At 35.2% G+C, this 18,506-nt stretch overlaps 2 protein-coding genes, 1 long non-coding RNA gene and 1 pseudogene across 4 annotated transcripts; 3 read left to right on the top strand and 1 right to left on the bottom strand.

Annotated features, from left to right (window-relative positions):
• The first annotated feature begins 862 nt into the window (after positions 1-862).
• Positions 863-2,264, top strand: LOC148587958 (cysteine-tryptophan domain-containing zinc finger protein 3-like). Its single transcript, XM_088513482.1, has 3 exons — positions 863-995; positions 1,560-1,720; positions 2,070-2,264. The coding sequence occupies exons 1-3, from the start codon at positions 863-865 to the stop codon at positions 2,262-2,264; spliced, it is 489 nt and encodes a 162-aa protein (XP_088369608.1).
• Positions 2,265-2,961: 697 nt separating this feature from the next.
• LOC132168512 (uncharacterized) lies at positions 2,962-4,114 on the top strand. Its single transcript, XR_009438878.2, has 3 exons — positions 2,962-3,106; positions 3,191-3,323; positions 4,081-4,114. It is a non-coding gene; the product is annotated as an uncharacterized LOC132168512 (long non-coding RNA).
• A 741-nt stretch (positions 4,115-4,855) lies between these two features.
• LOC132170427 (cullin-1) lies at positions 4,856-13,517 on the bottom strand. Of its 2 annotated transcripts, XM_088516590.1 has the most exons (20): positions 13,308-13,517; positions 12,783-12,956; positions 12,569-12,668; positions 10,208-10,393; positions 10,038-10,085; positions 9,750-9,944; positions 9,581-9,658; positions 8,872-8,961; positions 8,677-8,757; positions 8,518-8,575; positions 7,355-7,407; positions 7,187-7,273; positions 6,946-7,101; positions 6,814-6,869; positions 6,480-6,600; positions 6,211-6,372; positions 5,951-6,094; positions 5,620-5,838; positions 5,352-5,519; positions 4,856-5,054 (listed from the first exon to the last, which is right to left on the bottom strand). In XM_088516590.1, the coding sequence occupies exons 2-20, from the start codon at positions 12,911-12,913 to the stop codon at positions 4,953-4,955; spliced, it is 2,235 nt and encodes a 744-aa protein (XP_088372716.1). In that variant the 5' UTR covers positions 12,914-12,956; positions 13,308-13,517; the 3' UTR covers positions 4,856-4,952. The 2 variants fall into 2 exon arrangements, with proteins under 2 accessions (XP_088372716.1, XP_059437397.2); XM_059581414.2 differs by lacking the exon at positions 7,355-7,407 and having other exon boundaries at positions 8,513-8,575.
• A 2,960-nt stretch (positions 13,518-16,477) lies between these two features.
• Positions 16,478-18,195, top strand: LOC148587957 (putative F-box/FBD/LRR-repeat protein At4g03220; annotated as a pseudogene).
• The last annotated feature ends 311 nt before the right edge of the window (positions 18,196-18,506 follow it).

Here is an 18,506-nt window from a genome sequence, read left to right as displayed (position 1 = left end):
AATTAATTTGAATTCCCCATGATCACAATAAGTATTTCAAAACCTTTCATGAAATAAAAGTAGCAAAATCTTTATTTTTTTAAGTTGTTTTTTTTTTTCATTCCCGGGCCTTGTACATGCCATCCGTCACACTATGAGAGCTGGTCATGCCTGAAGTCATTACCTTAACCACAAGGAGGGAGATGCTGAAGGAAAAGCTAGTGACTGGAGTGAAATCGTAACAAGGTAGCCGTACTAGAAGGTGCGGTTGGATCACCTCCTTTTTAAGTAGAGCTAACGATTGTTGGATATTTTGGTTTGACACTGCTTCACGCCCAAAAAGAAGCTAGCTATGTTTGGGTTAAACGTGGAGAATCTTTATTTTATTTGTTGCAGAAAATTTAAATATTAAAAATCGTTAAAAAAAAGACTAACATGATAATATTTGAAACTATATATACAAAATGTAGTATTTGCATTAGAAAGAAAATGATTATCCACAATAGTTCTAATAGGACAATAGCCATAGAAGCCTCCATTAGATTGCTTCATAGTATCATATAAAAAAGAGAAGTGCTAGAGAGCCAAACAATTGATCCCAGAAAAATTTTCAAATTAATGTGGCAATAGTTTTTAAATTAAAAAAAATGCAATTCTCTCTCCATTGTCTGCCGCTCACGGTCTGCCACGTCAGTTTAAAAATTTTTAATTGTCTGGATAATACTGCAGCTATTTGGAACTTGGTTGTCTTAATATTGAAATTGTTCTGGATGCGTTGATCTTTGTAAATTTGAATGAGCATTTAGAGCTCTCATGCCTGTCATTTTGATCATCTGCAATATGGAATAGGTTTTGTGCCCTTGAATATGAGAAATCCAAACACATGGCTGCTGCTGCTGCTGCTCTGGCCTACAAATGCATGGAGGTGGCTTATATGAGGGTAGTTTATTTCTCACATACTAGTGCAAGTAGAGATCGCCACGAGTTGCAAACTGCTCTACAAATGGTTCCTCCTGGTAATTATAATCTAGTAAAATTGTTGTTTTTCTGTGGGAACAATTTTTTTTTTCCTGGGAAATTATTTCATGGTTACTTTTTATGCATTAAAGCTACAATAAGCTCTTCTTAGCATAAAATCCCGAGTTTCCCACAGTTCTAAGTAAATGTCACACACAAGTGAATGCACACATCTAATAATTTGATATAGTTGTATGATGAACCTATGGCAAAAAATCAGAATATATATAAGCAAAAAAATTTAAAAAAAATTAAAAAAATTCTAAAAAAAATAAAAGCAAAAAAATTGCCCCAATTTTGTTTGGCCTCTCTAATTGGTGGAGTGGTACATGCATTAGTTTGCTTGCCTAAAATCCATGTTTAAAAGAAGAGCTTGTGACGAGGTCCACGAGGGTGCCATTTTTTTGTCATATTAAATGATTTTTATTTTTTTTATTTTTCGTTCTTTTCCTTTAGAAATTGCCTTTCAGAGTTTATTATATGCCACTGAATTGACACTAAAAGGGGTGTTTACTACCATTCTTGTTGTTATGTGATGTCATTCTTTTTGTTGCATTATTCAGGTGAGTCTCCTTCTTCATCTGCCTCTGATCTTGACAACTTAAACAACCCCACCACAGTGGACAAGGTTACCTTATCAACGGGTGTTAGCTCTCCCCAAGTTCCTGGAAACCATGTCATTGCTGCCCGAAGCCGTCCCAACTTTGTGCGGTTGCTCAGCTTTGTAAGCATATATTAATCCTGTTTATAAACTTAAATTGTTGCAGAATATTCAGAATAATAATATTATAAACCAACTAGGCTTCAAATGTACATCGTTAGTAGGAGAAGAATATTATATGCAAATGATGCATCTTTCCTCAATACCCTTGATGCAAACGCATCCTGCTTAATTTCTCACTATATGTGTCATGGAATGGTTTTATGTATGGGCAGCACAACTTCCATCCGAACCACATCAAGTTTATAATGTAATCTTACCTATAATACAACAGCTATAATGTCTTACTGAGCTTCTTTTCCATATTATACTCTATTTGTATATGAGCATAATCAAACTTGATGATATGCAGGCACAGGATGTAAATTTTGCAATGGAAGCCTCAAGGAAATCACGAATTGCTTTTGCAGCTGCTAATGTAAGCTTAGGTGAGACCAAATGTGGGGAGAGTATCTCTTCCATTAAAAGGGCTCTTGATTTTAACTTCCAAGATGTTGAGGGATGTCTACGTTTGGTACGGCTTGCGATGGAGGCCATTAGCCGTTAAAGAATCAAAAGCGGTTATGGAGACAATTCAACCCTGAGAAGAAATTAATTTTGGTTGGTGTATCCTGTGTATTAAGCCTTTAAGGGACAAAGAAAAAGAGGCTGACCTGGATCTCTCTGCCACACTTCATGATAGTTCTCGAGAGACTAGTCATCACCAACTTGCAAAGTTAGTGCACTTTATACATTTTTGTGATGCAAGATGAGTAATGGCATCTTGAAATGAACCATTTAAGGTGCTGTATCTGCTTTCTGAATTGGACAAGGGACAAGTTGAGGAAGTGTGAATCAGTTAAGGTTCTGCCAAAGTGATTCTGCGATTTTTGATGTAAGTGGATATATGATCCTTCAGGATTGTGGTTGAAGATATAATAGTTGGGGTTTTTGAATTTTGATACCGAAACTTCAATTGGCCTCGATTTTCATCTAAGGAAGTTGTAGTTTTTCTGTCCTCTCAATTTGATGTTTACTTTGGTTGGAGACAACTTGAAGCATGGGGAGCTGCCCGAATGTGCTTGAATTGGTTTACCAGCACCGACACTTCAGAGTATAGAGCATAAAAGAAATGGCAGTCTCATGTAGGCAACTTCTTTTACATCAATCCTTTCTTTTCCATCAACCTATTGTTTCTAATTCTCTGTTTTTGTTCTGACTTTGTGTTTTATGCATATTTGCAGGTGGTCTTCTGTAGTTTATATTATTGTAGGTGGGAACAATGTTCTCTTTGTTGTTGATAGATACAAGCAGGAATAAGTCAGCCAAAATTATATACAAGAAAGTAATTACAGTAATAACAACCATGCAGCTTTCAGAAATGCATTCATCAAGTGTTTTCCTTTAGAGGTTTGTGGTGCTCTGTTGTGAAAGATTTGCTTTTACTGCTATTCTTCATTCATTTCTAACTCATTTTATTTTCTTAATTGGCAGTGTCTATATTTGTAAATATGCAAATCATTGATTCGCATTCATACCAGAACAGCTCAAGTTTCTTTGTTCAGAAGGGCTGGAGGCAGTGTAATTCCATGCCATCAGCTAGTACATTTGGATCTAACAGTAACAGGTGAAGTTACTCTTTTCACCCCTAATTAAACTTGATGAAGACATGAAACTTCAATTCATATGTCTATGAAATACTTATTTCCTCCCAATTGATTAGTGTCAAGAGAATTACTTATTACAGGTTTAAATTGCATTTATAGTTTTTCTTTTTTAGTATTAATATATAGAAAAATGCTAGACCAATAATTTTTTTAAAACACGTGTCAACATGTGGTTAGAGGGTCTTAATTTTTTTTAGTAACTAGCGTGGCTCTAACCACATGCTAACACGTGTTAGCAAGTTATAAAGAGTTATAGGTTGATGGTTTGAATAGGAGACCCCAAGAGCGTGTTCAAAATGCCCCTCTACCACTTTTTCTTTTATGTTAGTATTTACTTGTAACTCTGATACATAAATATTCAGAAAATTATAGCTATTGCTTCTTGTGCTCTGCATCAATTTAATTTTAAAACCCAAGTTTTAAATGTTTTATTTTAATACCAAGCTTTGGGCTACTTGTAATTCAAGACGACTGTCTAATTCTCCATCAAATTAATAACATAAGTAATATAAAATTATAGTTATATGCTGAGAAGACGAAAAAGAAAAGCAAAAATAAAAAGGAATAACGAATTTGTTCTATGTAGTACGCAATTTATAGTTAAAAAAGAGTTATTAGATATTATTTTCCGAAATATGCTTATATTGGGGATTATGTGTTTATGTAATTTAGAGTTAGAAGTCTTATTAATACTAACATAATTGCATGTGGATGCAGGTTAAGTAATTAAAACGCAGTGGCCATGGAAGTAAAGTATGGTTTGCTAGTGGATTATTGACAGCAGCAGGGGAAAATTTGACTTTCTTTATTCACTTCAGCCTACTTTGTCTCTTTTATTTTTGGTTGATTTGTAAATAGTGATTAACTCATTGATGACGAGATTTTGACCCCTCTCCAGACTTGCGCTCTCTTTACACGTGTATAATAGTAGCAACATTTGTCCAATCCTTATTAATAAAATCTTACATCTTTTCATTCTTCAAATATTTTTTTTCATCTGATGTGATGAATTTACCTTGATAATTGTCATGATTAACGGCTGTAAATACTGAGAAAGAACCGAACTTATTATAATTCCGATAAGGATTTTGAACAATTTTATGATCCAAATTATAGATTGACAAGCAAGCATATTGTCATATTAACCCAGTAAAACAAAGACAAATAACATAAAACATTTTTAATGGGTCAAGTTGGTAAAAACTAGAAAGTGCAGGGTTTTTGTGACTGAAACACTCACTTGATTATCAGGCATCACCAATGATGTTAAAAATGGGCATTCCTATTAATTTTCTTCTCCGAAAGGGTAATTATATAGGTAAATCACAATATATTTGCCCTTAAGGTGGTACACAAAAATTCGCTACTCCTGAATTTTACCTTCCTAATATACTAGAGAAAGGGGCACAGCAAGCTGTAACGAAAAGCATTTACAGAAATTTATAATGAGTATAATAATGTCCCCCCCCTACTCCTTTCCAAGAACATCACAGGTCCATGCCAAGGCCCCCTACACCAACACCCACCGTGATTAAACAAACCATCAACAGCTCCAGCTTTGCAACGTTCAACAGGCACTAGTAGCAAAATCATGCCAAGTACCTAAACACGTTCGGGTTATCCTTGTCTCTCTCCAGATAGTCCCGGGTGATTAAGTCTTCCATCCTCTTCTTTATTGCTTTAATATCGGGCTGCACATTTGCATCCATTATTAAGTTGGATTAGTATAGAGAATGAAAACCAGGAAAATAACATAAAAGAAATGGAATCATCTGACATTTCTACAGAACTAAATACTTTGTTTTGGAACCAATGGCCCCTAAAACAATGCCCACCATATATTAATATTATATGCAACTCAAAAGCCAAAATGAAGTAAAAAAAAAAAAAAAAACATAATATTTGCAGTAAGATGCATGCCAGATTTCATGATACAATTGATGAATGCCGACAACACATCAACAGAAGATGAAAGAATAGAGAGAGACCTTAAAAATGTGGCCCAACTGCTCAACACACTCCATAACCAATTGTTGGTGACCCAATACTTTCCGACTCTTCATAATGCGCACAATTGCAGCATCTATAGCGTATAGCCTATCCTTGTCAACATCTTCAATTACCCTCCTCCTCTCGTCCACTGGAGGGAGCGGTATCTACAGTTGAAAATTTTCAAAAGGTATCACCTTTAATATAGAAGAACCGAAGGAAGTAGGGGAGTGGTAAAAGCAATTGAAAAGTGAGAACGCTAAATACCTTAATCCTCCTCTTTCTATCTGTGAACTTGGAGTTGAACTCAAAGTTGTCTGTTGGCAAGATAGTCTTTGTGTTTGGCTCCTTACTCAGGATCTTATACTTGGCACATGACAGAGAATGGAGCAATCTAACCAAGTCATCATGGGTCAAGTTCAATTGAGTCATAATCTCTGAATAACTCAATCTATCAGCATTATTAAATAGCAGCAAGGCAGCAGCCTGTAAAATATAAACAGAAGATTACGATCCCAAATTCAGAGTCAACAAGTGAATCTAATAATCTAGTTCCAACCCACTAAACGACATAGTAAATTTTGCAAAATAAGATTACCTGATAGGTTGACACAATCAATTCAATGGTTTTTGACTCAAACTTGCCATTAATGTTGCAAGTGCCCAATGAGTAAATCCACGTTAGTTTTCTGTGTTTTGTTTTTGTTTCATAGAATCCTTTGAAAACTTCCACGCACTTGACCTGAAGCAAAAACATTACAAATATAACATATATTAGTAAACCTGACTACTTCACAGCAAACAAACATTAGCGGTGGAAATTTTAACATGCCCATCATCTAAACAAGTAAATGTTACCATTTCCGGAGGGAGGCTGATATCAAATGATTTATAACTTGGCCAAAATCCAGTAGTAAGAACCGTGACTGTCAAATCAATCCCAGGATTTACATTTGTGTTATTACGAAGATAATCCTCAAAGTTGTTCTGGTTTTCAGGTGCCAGTGTCAAATCCGTCACCTGGAGATGAAAGAAAAAGAACAAAAGATGCCAATCATTATCTGAATTGACAGAACAATAATGTCGACAGATGCAACACTTGGGCCAAATAATCACAGCCAACTCACCATCCTCTCCATCTTTGATGTAAATTGTGCGCCAAACTGCTGTTTCAGCTTGGTAAGCATACTCTTTTCATGTTCTTCATTAGCACTTCGATCAAAAAGCAGCCGATGAGCAAGCTTTTTCCTGCAGTCTCAGCAATGCAGAATCAGCAGACAACTGGAAAAAATATATATATATAATAATAAAATAAAATAAAATTACCGACTGTTTCTAGCAAAAATAACCATTTATGCCACAAATCCCGAGGCAACCACCCTTGATTAAGCTCAAAGGTTCCAACAGTAACAAATGAAATATAAAACAAAGTCAAAACCTACTAAAAAAATTAGTGATTACCAGTAGAATTTTGCAAAAAGGTCTTTGTCACTAATGCATGCGAGCAACTTCACTACCTGTAGACCACAATAACATAGATTATGACCAGTGCCACTGCCAGTAATATGTACAGCACAAAACTAATAATACTACCTTCTCGAGTGTTTCTTCTATGGCTTCATCACTCAACTTCTCACTCCCAACCTTCTTGAGGATGAGGATATTATCACAAAATGAAGCCAGTAGCTCTGCACTTGAACTGCCAGAACCAATCTGGTTGCAAAATTCCTCAAAAGCCTCTTTCAGGGCCTAATGGAACTCAAAATTATTAATATTTTTTAGACATATAAAGTGATAAGGCAGGTCCAAACAACTAGTATTTCCCAACACAAACCTCGCGGAACAAACTGTGGTCCGAAAGGTAACCAATCACGTATGCCATATCCTTGTCGTGCAGCTCAATTATTTTTCTGACAAGGACCTGCAGACCTCACAACTAAATCCATCTTTAACCTTTCTTACAATTTCTAAAAATTCTACCAGTATAGGTCAAAAGATTTACCTGTTCCCGCACACCAGCCCCATTTGGAGTCCGCAGAAACAAGGAAATCAAGACTTAAAGTACTCTAATAGACTACACGAACAAACAAAAGCTCTCTTGTGCCAGGATCCGATGAAATAATTTTTTTTAAAATTATTTCTAACAGCCCTTGTGTGGCAGTAAAACCCAACAGCTGTATGTTAACCTCTTGCATAATAATCCCTCTTCGCACAGCAGTAATGATCATGTATCTTCAACAAAAACAAATAAAAAAAAGAAACAAGTAAAGATGTTGCAGGACATTAATGATCTTGTTTAACACTCTTTTAAGAATCCATCTTGTTCTTCTTTCTATGTAGTACTTTTCGGGGCGTAACAAATTGCACATAACAAAAGAACAATTATACCCAACACATAACTAGCTACTCTGAAATACTACAAGAATAAACATAAGCTTTCTAGTGCGAAGATCTTATGGAACTTAATGAAGACTTCATATGTAACAACACCTATCTCGAGTAAAACTCGACCTAAATGGCAATTAATTATCGCTCTTTGCATGCCACTAATGAATTTTTTTTTTTTAATGAATAATAATTTATTGATGAAAAAGAAAAGCTCGAGTACACGAAAAGTATACAAGAGAAGCAACCACCCTAATGAGGTTGAAAATCTAAAAAGTTAACTAGATCTACAAGACAAAAGGAAGAGAGCCACTAATGATCTTTTAACTTCAATATATATATATATATATATATATATATATATATATATATAGAGAGAGAGAGAGAGAGAGAGAGAGAGAGAGAGTGGAGCCAATTAAACTACCCCTTCAAAATGCATTGATGATAAAAGCCAGTCAAGAACATTGATTACGGCTTTATATATAAAAGGTATGTACCTCATGTTAAGGCCAACAGATGAAACACGAATAAACTAAATGCCAAAAAAGATGTAACATTGATAATATACAAATAGACAAAAACAACACAGAAGTTTGGGCCTTCAAATAATAGAATTATCTTTTGTTTAACACAAATATAAGCTGCACAGAATATCCACCAACATGTGCACAACGAAATTTAAGCACACCAACTAAACAACAAAGGAATGCAAAAAAAATGTGTGCAAAGATGCACATTTTACTACATTAAAGGAGAATAAATCAAAATACTTAACCTGACTACTAGCAGCATCATCATCAGCCTGTTGGAGCAGGGCTGTACCTTTAGCAATAACATGCTACAACAGGGAAACCCTCAAAGAATCAGTACAAGACGTCTCTCAACATCTGAGACGTTCTTTTTGTTCATCAAAATAAATGTGAGCAGGAAACAACTGACCTGCTTGAATATAGTAGAAAAAGAATCCAAGACCTTCGGTATTTTATGGTAAAGTCTACACATTCTAGAAAGATCCTCCACCTTTAATAGCAAGGTCAGGATGATAGATAAAGCATTAATGAAATAGTTAAAAAATAAAAAATAAAAAATAATAAAAATAAAAATTGCCAAAGCACAAGACTTAGAGCAAAGTACCTTATTATCTCTCAGCAAAGCACGACATCCAGACTGCTCATTCTCAAGCAGTTGTGTCCCATTAACCACCAACAACTCATCTTGAACTTTCTACAAACCAAGCATGCGGCTAAGTTGAGTAGAGAGAAACCACAGAAAATCTTTTCCAAATAGTACTAGTATGCATCCACAACTACAAATGGATGAAATGAAAATGTTTTCTGCTGCAGGATTTTCTTTCCAAGTTACTTTTAACAGCCAAAAAAGAGACTTCCATATAGAAGGGGGTGGTGTCATATGTGCCATATATACAATGCATATGTGAGGAACTTGTTCACCACTCCACTCTGGTTTATTTCTATATTATTATCTCATCGGAGGGCATATTTGTATCAAATACATATAAAAAATTGTAACCAAGAATTTATAATGCTCCTTAATTTATAATGCTCCTTAATTCAACTTCCTTTTTATTTTTTAATTTTGGAAATTGGAAGTGTTTTAATGGAATAATACCAACTTCAGAAGGTCCTTATTATTTTTCTGGCAATGAAGCATTGCTATATAAAGCAACCGCTCAATAGCTTTATTTTATTTTTTTCTTGGGAGAGGGAGGGTTGCTGAAAAGTATCACCACTTCATATGTGAGAAAGAAGAAAAAAAAAAAAACCAACTACACATGGATCTAATATGTATTTTGTTATACACATATAAACATTAACTAACTAACCTCCACCAACTTCTGCTCGCTGCTTATATGCAGGTAATGAGAAACTCTGTCCCTCTCCCTTTTCAAGCACTCCTCGGCCTATATAATTTAATGAGATAATAGATGTTAGAATCACAAAGTTTATCAACATAAACTACATCATCAAGAATCTTTGTGTGCATAGACTTGCCTTCAACATGTATTCTGGACAAGAATCATTTGAAATCCAGGTTGATGCTTTATGACGATAGTATGCACCAGAGTCTTCGAGCATCTGTGCTTCAAAATCTTGTTTATAAAGCTCCATTCCCATTTCTAAAAATATGTCTATAACATTCTTCAACAGTGCTCTGTCAATTTGCTCTCCTTCACGTTCTTTATCAATCTGTTGGTCCACACACATTGATTAGCTAAACCTTTTGGATTAAAAGATACAGAATCTTACAAAAAATTCAGGATCAAGAAGCAACAAACTTACAAGAGTAATTACAGCATCTCTGGCATTAGCTTTTACCTCCTGGTAAACCTAGATTTGAAAGAAGAAAAAAAATGCATTCTCATACCACCCAAGGTAACTTTGAAGCAGAAGACATGCAGGGGAATTAGACCAAAGTAAATGTCATAAATAGTGAGCGACTTATAACAAACCACATCAGGGAGGAAGGCTAGTCCAACTTCATTAAGTGTAGGAAGTGACCTCCTTCGAATGAAATACTTATCAAGATACCCAAGGAAGAGTGACAGCCACCGCACCATAACCTTGTGGTTTAACCATCTTCTCACCAGCTCCCTCAGCATAAATTCATCATGCTTCTCTTTTAAAGAGGGTACCACCTGATACATAAAGTTAACCAGGGAGGACAATGGGTTAAAAAATCCAAAAAGTAAGAGACTCCAGCAGCAAGTATGGTATTGATAGACACGGATGTTGTCAAAGCTAGAGCTAAGGTAAGCTGGAATCTGATTTGTGTTCCTAAGAGGGAGGGGGTTTGGGGATTAAGGGGTTGGAGGGTTGGAACAAGGCTTCTATGTCGAGACATATATGGACCTTATTTGCAAGGGCTGGGTCCTTATGGGTGGCATGGGTAAACGAATATTTGCTAAAAGGCAAATGCTTTTGGCAAGTAAAATCCCACAAGGGTGCTCATGGTGTTGGAGAAAGCTTCAGACGTTAAGAGACATTGCTAGAAGATTTATTTTGTATAAGGTAGGGAGTGGAGAGAACATTTTTCTATGGATGGATCATTGGAATCCAGATGGGATATTACTTGAAACTTATGGTCCTAGGATCATCTATGGTGCAGGGAGTCAATTACTTATCAAAAAAAAAAAAAAAAATGGTGCAGGGAGTCATCTAAACGCTAGGCTGCCCATTGTCATCTGTGATAGAAATTGGTATTGGCAGGCGACAAGGTCTGAAAATCTTGTTAAGATTCAAAGCAAACTGTCCTTGCTGTGTATTGGGGATATGGATCACCCCACTAGGAGCATCTCTAAGAAAGAAACTTACAGTTGTGCTGATTCTTGGGATGCCATTCGGATCAAAGAGCAATCAGTCTCCTGGTGGAGATTAGTTTGGTTTCCAGAGGAATTCCTATGCAAGCTTTTATTTTTTATGGTTGGTTGCTCGTAGTAACCTAACCACGGGTGAAAGGTTGCTCAAATGGGGTTTTGTTGGAGACGTTCTTTGTGTATTTTGTAGAGGATTTATGGAAGCGAAAAACCATTTATTTTTTTAATGTAGTTTTTGAAGAAGAGTAGGGTTGGGAATCTGGAAAACTGTTTGATAGATAATCCTCCTTATGGATGGGATGCTATTGTGGAAAGAGGAGTAAAGGATTGGAAGGGAAAAGGGTTGAAACTGTTTTATGGAGGGAGACAAATAATATAACGCACAGAAATCACTTACTTATTGAGGAGAAGATTAGCCAGAAAATAAGATTGGAAGTTCGAACTTGGGTTATGTTTAAGGGAAGATTCTAGAGAAGCAAGGAAAATGAAGAATTATCTAAGAATTGGGACTTGCTGGAGAGCATTTTTAAAGCTGAGACTGAATAGGATCTGTCTGCTGGTGTAACTGGATTCGCAGGCGTGGCTGAGCATTTTGTGCTGATGCAGACTCAGGTATGACTATGCAGAGGATTGAGGAGAGTGTGTCTATGTGCAGTGATTTTTGTAGTTGCTTCAGAGTGTGAATGATGAGGCTCCTGGCTTAGTGTGGGCTGGGGCTGCTGTCTTGGATGTAGTAGATGAGGATTTAAGGTGGGTATTGATAGTGCAGCAGGGGAGTTGTTGCAGCTTGGTTTTTGCTATCCTAGCCTCTGTTGGTTGGGGACAGATTGGTGGTAGCTGATTTGGCTATTTGTCTCTGTTTCTTGGTTATGCAGATAGGTTGTGGGTGTACATATTGTGGATTCTGTCTTGTTTAGATTGCTGTCCTAGTGGTGTATAATTTGGCTAATCCTTAGTGTATAGTTTTAGTGTGGAAACTTGGTTGTTTCCAGGAGTTTCTAGCTTAAAAAATAAAAATAGTTATAGAGAATTGTACTTCATTGTGATACATGAAAGATTTACTCAATCATCCAAACAAAAAAATAAAAGGTTTTGTATTGAAAGACAAACAATGAAGCTGGAAAAAATTAATCAATTACATACAAAAATAATGCATCTATGCAAGAAAAAAAGTTATATGCAACCAACCAAAAGCCTTGGTACAAAAACACTTTTAGAACCAAAAGCACCACCTCAGACCATAAAACTCTTTTTTTAAGCATCAATTTTGTGCAAAAGTTCAACAAAACTCTAGGACCTCTAAGATAAGTCCTTTCCTACAAGATACAAGAGACTTCTACAAAACATAACAATCACAATCAAAGATCAAATTACATGACATAAATATTCCCATTGGGAGTTGAAATAGATCCACACAATAGCCTACAACTCTACACCTTATGATACTTACTAAAACATGAAAAAAGAAAAAGAAAAAAGTAAGCCAATATTTCTCACCGTCGAAGTAATATATTCCTCAAACACCTCACGGTACTTGTCATAGAGCTGTTGGGAGTAATCGTGAGGGGGCTTCTGGGTACACATGTTGTAGATTGTTCTATACTTGGAATTAAGGAAATACAATCACAATGCATAAACATGAATGCCTCAAATGACAGGTGTTTAAATAAAGAATAATTGTATGTACTACTTAAATAAAAAAAAAGGATACGTGTAGAGCATCATGTAATCCTCGTTCGTGAAAGGAGGCTCCGGCAACTTTTCCAGAATCCTCTTTAGCTTCGTAATGCCCTTCTTCATGTAATCCCAACCTTGGTCCAGCTCAATAATCTTGCGGTCCATTGTAGTAAAGGCCGATTAAAAAACAAAGTCAAACTAGAATAATCTGTAAATCCACAACAAAATCAAAATAATCACAATCTCAACCAAGTTATATTATGTATATGCATAATCGACACAAACATCTTTCTTTTTTTTGTTTTTTTTATAAGCATAATTGACACAAACATCTTTCTTTTTTTTTTATTTTTTTTTTATAAGCATAATTGACACAAACATCTTGTACCGACACAAGTACAAAATTTACTCAATAAAACGTTTCCAAATGATTCCGCAAGACAGCGATTGCAGAAGCGAAATTCAATAATATAACTGAGAAATCGAGCTCTAACGCAAACACAATATTGATCGGAAACAATGCTCGAAATAAGAGGTCGAAATCGATTGAAAAACTTGCCTGCGTATTCGATTGGAGTACCGAGGAGCCAAGCGGAAAATAATTGAGCCAAAAACACTAACAATCAGAAGCCTGAAAATAAAAACGAAAAACCCACTGTTCTTTTTGTGTGTATATATAATAATATATCGTATTTTATTTGTTGCAGAAAATTTTAAAAATTAAAAATCGTTGAAGAAAATATTAACATGATAATATTTGAAACTATATATACAAAAGGTAGTATTTCCATTAAAAAGAAAATGATTATTCACAATAGTTGTAATAGGACGATTGCTTCATATATAGCATCATATAAGAAAAATAATAAACATCACCCTTGCACGTGTCAATTTAATCCATACACTTTCAGTTTGAGCAAGTTACCTCTTACACATTCGATATGTGATAAATCAAAACCTCTTTATAAATTTAACACAATTAGATATTAAATAATATATATAACCTTTACTATCAATTCGAATTATAGAACAATAATTCTTTCTCAATATGAAAGGATATAAAATTTGGGGGAAGACCTACCTCCATGAACTTACACTCTATTTGCAGATTACCTTCAAACTATTAATTTTGACATTTGAGACCCCTCAAATTACCATTTCCTTCTAATCGACATCATCCATTACTGTATGACGTTAAGATAGAACCAACACATACAAAACGTTTACTTGAAATGCCAATTTACCCTTCAACCAAAAAAAAAAAATTGTGTTGAGGGGTGGTCAACAACCCTTTGATTGAGGCTATAGAGAGTTTCGACAATCTCCAAGGTCGTTTTTTAGTGGTGGCCAAACCACCCTTTCAACTCAAAAGGGATGGCTCAACCACCACCTTAAAGATTTCAAACGTGCCTAAACCACACCACAAGGCTGCAGAGGTGATTTGAGAATTCCAAAGTTATTTTATGAGAATTGCCAAACCACCCCCCTTAACTTGAAGGGCTGGTTCGACTACCCCTTTTGAAATCTCAAGGGTAGTCGAACTAAGCCCCTAGAACTATGCAAGTTGTTCATAACCTCCAAAGTATTTTTTTGGTGGTGGCTGAACCACCTTCTTATAAGCTCAAAAGGTGGTTTAGTTACCCTTTTAGGGATTTTTGTTAAAAAAGATATAGCTCCACTCTCCTGTTAGAAAATAAATACCAAGCCAGCCACTAATATTTTGGTATTATTCTCTATTTCCGAGATAATATAAGCCACTTGTTCCAACTCTTACCCTGGTGATCGAATGCTCTTGTGCCCAAACTCTCATAAATTTTTTTTTTTTAAGGGCAAACTCTCATAATTTGTTTACATAATGAATTCCCTTTATTTTACTACACTTTTTCTTTGTCGTAAGTCCAATATATATATACATTTTTTTTCTTTTTTCAATCCAACCGAGCTGGCAACCTGAATCAAGACTTGAGTTTTGAGATGAATCTTTAGTTATTTCACGAAAGCCCATGCAAACTGTACTATATATACATATATATATATATATATATATATTTTTTTTTCTATTCAAAGTGGGAGAGGGGAAAAAGTGAACTATGCCATAATAATAGAGTTTCGAATTTTTTTTTTTTTTTCGTTAAACACCTATTACTCTAGTGGTTTAAATAATTTAGTTTTATCTACCTAATTTTCATTTGGTATTGCAGATTGTACCTCACTTATGTTTAAAGACGGAGATAGTACTATTGTCCAACTTCAGTAAAATTTGTTGACAGAAGTCCAAGTCAACACAATAAAAAGCTAACATGTGGTGATATGTAATATTAAAAATATAAAAAATTAATAACCAAAAAATTAAAAAGTATAGTTTAAAATGAAAAAACAAAGGGGTGGCCGAGCAGAGTACAATTTTTTTTGGGGTTGATCTTACAATGCTTGAGGGTGGCTCGATCACCTACATTAGTTTTAGGGGTTGCTGATCTACATCCTAGGAGTTGGCTCCCCCCCTCCCCCCAAAGCGGTTTTTGGGGTTGATTGGCCATCCTTGTCTCTTTAATGGGATGGCTTGGCCACCACCAAACACTTGGGGTATAGCCACCCTCTACCACCCCTAGGGGTGGTTTTCGAACAACCCTCCTTCAGTTTTTGATTTTTAAAATTGAGAGATTATTTATTTTATTTTTTCCAAATATATTCAAATTAATTTACCTTTCCAAACATCTTTTTTTAATGTTGTTTCATATTCTTTAAACCATCCAAACATATTTTTTTAAAATTAATTTTTTTGGTATTCACAATTTTGAATACAATTATAAAGAATAAAAAAAAAACAACACAGAAAAGTTGCACACGCAAACCAGCCTTTAACATACACTCTTTCAAATTGTTGGCAGAAACTACACCACTAAAAAAGCAAGACAAAAACCCCTCTTCAATCTACCTTGGAAATCTAGTACCAATAGAACAAAATTAGCTACAAAATTCATAAAACCAATTTAATAAAGTGAGATGTATTTCTAAAGTACATGGCATAATTTGTTATTAATATTATTAAAAAAAATATATTAAAAACACATGCTACTAAAAAAAAAAAAAAACACATGTCTTAGAAACAAATATCAATTTATTAGAAAATTTTATCCTAACAAGAAGAAATTTCTATCCTTCGTTCACATCAAGTTTTTTTTTTTTTTTTTTTTTTTTTTTGACAAATTCACCCCAACACGACATCTATGTACAGGTAGGGTTATTTTTTAAAATTTCACGTCAGTTTGGAACGGTCCCTTGGCAAACTTAATTTGGTTTGTTTTTTATTTATTTATTTTATTGTAGGGTATATAAAAGAGGGAAGAAATTGAAATAAACTAAAAATATATATATAGATATTTTGCATATATATATATAAGCCATTAGAGATAGTTATCTATGAAAGTTTTGATGAAGAGATGTTTGATCAATTAGACTTTACATTTGAGAGTTTGAGTACATGAATATAACATTTGAATTGTTGATAGAATAAGAGATATGCTTGAGTTTGAAACTGCCGTAAAGATAGTATGGTAATAATTGGTAGAGTGGTTAACAATCTAATGGGTGAGTTAAAACCAATATAGTTGTGTTTTATTCTCCTAGTATGAGAGTGTTGGAGTCCTAGACGGTTTTGGTCTTTGTGGTGAACCTATTAAGCCCCAAGCCAGTTTCTTCTTCTCTTGATTGATTAAACATTTGGTATCCATGGAACTGCCTAGGAAGAAGCAGAAGAATTCTGATGGCGGTGATGTTGTTGGATTCATCAATCTTCCAAAAGAAGTTGTTCATAACATTCTTTATCTCCAAGGTGCCAGGTTGAAGGACCTTGCGAGACAAAGCATGGTGTCAAAAAGATGCCAAGAGTTATGCATATCAACCCCAAATTTGCATTTGAGTAACATCCACGCGGATGACAAATTCAAAAGCTTTGTGGATAAATTCATGGCTCTTCGCTGCTTGCATGGCGTGACGATGGAGCGGTTTAAGCTCCATTGGTCTTTCGACGAAGACAAAGCTGACACCAACAAATACGGGCAGTGGAGATGTGGTTGCAGCATGCGGTAGCTTCGGGTGGTGGTGTTGCAAAAGTTTGCCTTAAATTCATCCACCCCCGCAAGGCAAGGCAAAGGCAAAGTTTTGCCTTGCCACATTGTGTCGTGCGTTGTAATTCCCTAAGGTTCCTGGGGGTGGATGCCGGGAATGTGGTTCTCAAACTACCCTCACCTCCATATTTTGCTACAAAGCTTCGGAAGTTAAGATTATCCCACGTTAAAATCGAAAACGACAGCAACATTGGAGCATTGTTTTCATCTTTCAAGTCCCTCACGATGTTGGGGCTTGACAAAGTAAGCGGGATAAAGAGCATGGCTATCAGCAGCTCGTGCCTTCAGATTTTGTCAATTACAAGTTTTGACAGCCACCTTTACGACATTGACATTTAGCAGCTAGACAAACTCCACGACCTTAATCTTCTCTGGCATGCCAAACCCTCTATAGCTGCTGCTGGTGGTAGTAGAAGATCACTCAAAATCTCTGCTCCAAATCTTCGAAAATTTCAGTTTAGTGGATTTACTGTGGATCACTATTGTATGAGGGAGGCGCAACATCTGTGGCAGGCCACAATTGCTCTTTCACTGAGGGGAGTCAATCAAGTTGCTGCCAATAAGAATAACTTGGATAAGATTCTCCAGAGTGTGAAAAAGGCTACAAAACTAACCATAGGTATGGTTAGGTTCTTTGAGGTAAAGTGATTTTTTTTTGTTATTTTTTTTACATTCAAATTTACCTATTTTTATTAGCTTAAGCATTAATTTACTTGTGCTAAGATTTGCCTGGCTTGTAGCTTTTAAATAAGCAAGGGTGCTTGCCATTTTCTCTTGATAATGTTAAGTACTTAATTGTGGAAACAACTTCAATTACTACTAGTGTTCACGAAGTCCTACCATTGTCCTACCTTCTCAGAGGAACAACTAATTTAAAGCATCTCACTATACGCTTTGCTAGAGTAAGCAAGAGAGTAGTAGCTTGCTTTTTTTCAAATTAGTTTTTGTAAATTGTCCATGGATCTTTGAACTCACTCAAATCAATTTCAATTTCAATAGAGTATGAGTCCGAGAGAGCAGCAGCATTCATTGAAGATGGAAGATTGGGAATCTCAAAACCTCATGTTTACTCATCAATTGGAAAAAGTAACTGTGGAGCTTTTCGATTGAGTGAAAGAAATAGAACTAATCAAATATTTGCTCAAGAATGCACAAGAATCGGAAGCGATGGTCATTTTGTATACTTCACCAATGTCATCAGATTTCATTACTGAGAAGTTAACAAAGTACAAGAAACCTTCAACAAAATTGTGTTTATATTCAACATCATCACATATGTTGGACATGTGTTGTGTTCATCGTCGGAAGATGGTGCAATAATAGTTTAACTTTGTTGGATTTTGTATTTATTTGTCTATCTTTGAGCTTAAACAAATTTATAAGATTTTTCGCAAGTATCTTATATGCGTTTTAATTTATCCATGTGACATTATATATTGCAATGAATATATCAAATAATGTACTTTTAGCATTATTTGTTCAAATATCTCATTATAATAATTCACTACCATAATGTTGCAAGCATTATTTAAGGCAAGCAAGATGCCGATTCTTTTGAATCATTTTCAGTTTCGCTGGATAAGACTTTTGACTTTGCCAACGGGCATAACTACAAATAATTATTTGTATAC

Source organism: Corylus avellana, chromosome 1 (assembly GCF_965113065.1).
Source record: "Corylus avellana chromosome 1, dhCorAvel1.hap1.2, whole genome shotgun sequence".
NCBI classification, from domain to species: Eukaryota; Viridiplantae; Streptophyta; class Magnoliopsida; order Fagales; family Betulaceae; genus Corylus; species Corylus avellana.
This window is presented reverse-complemented; position numbering and strand designations above follow the sequence as displayed.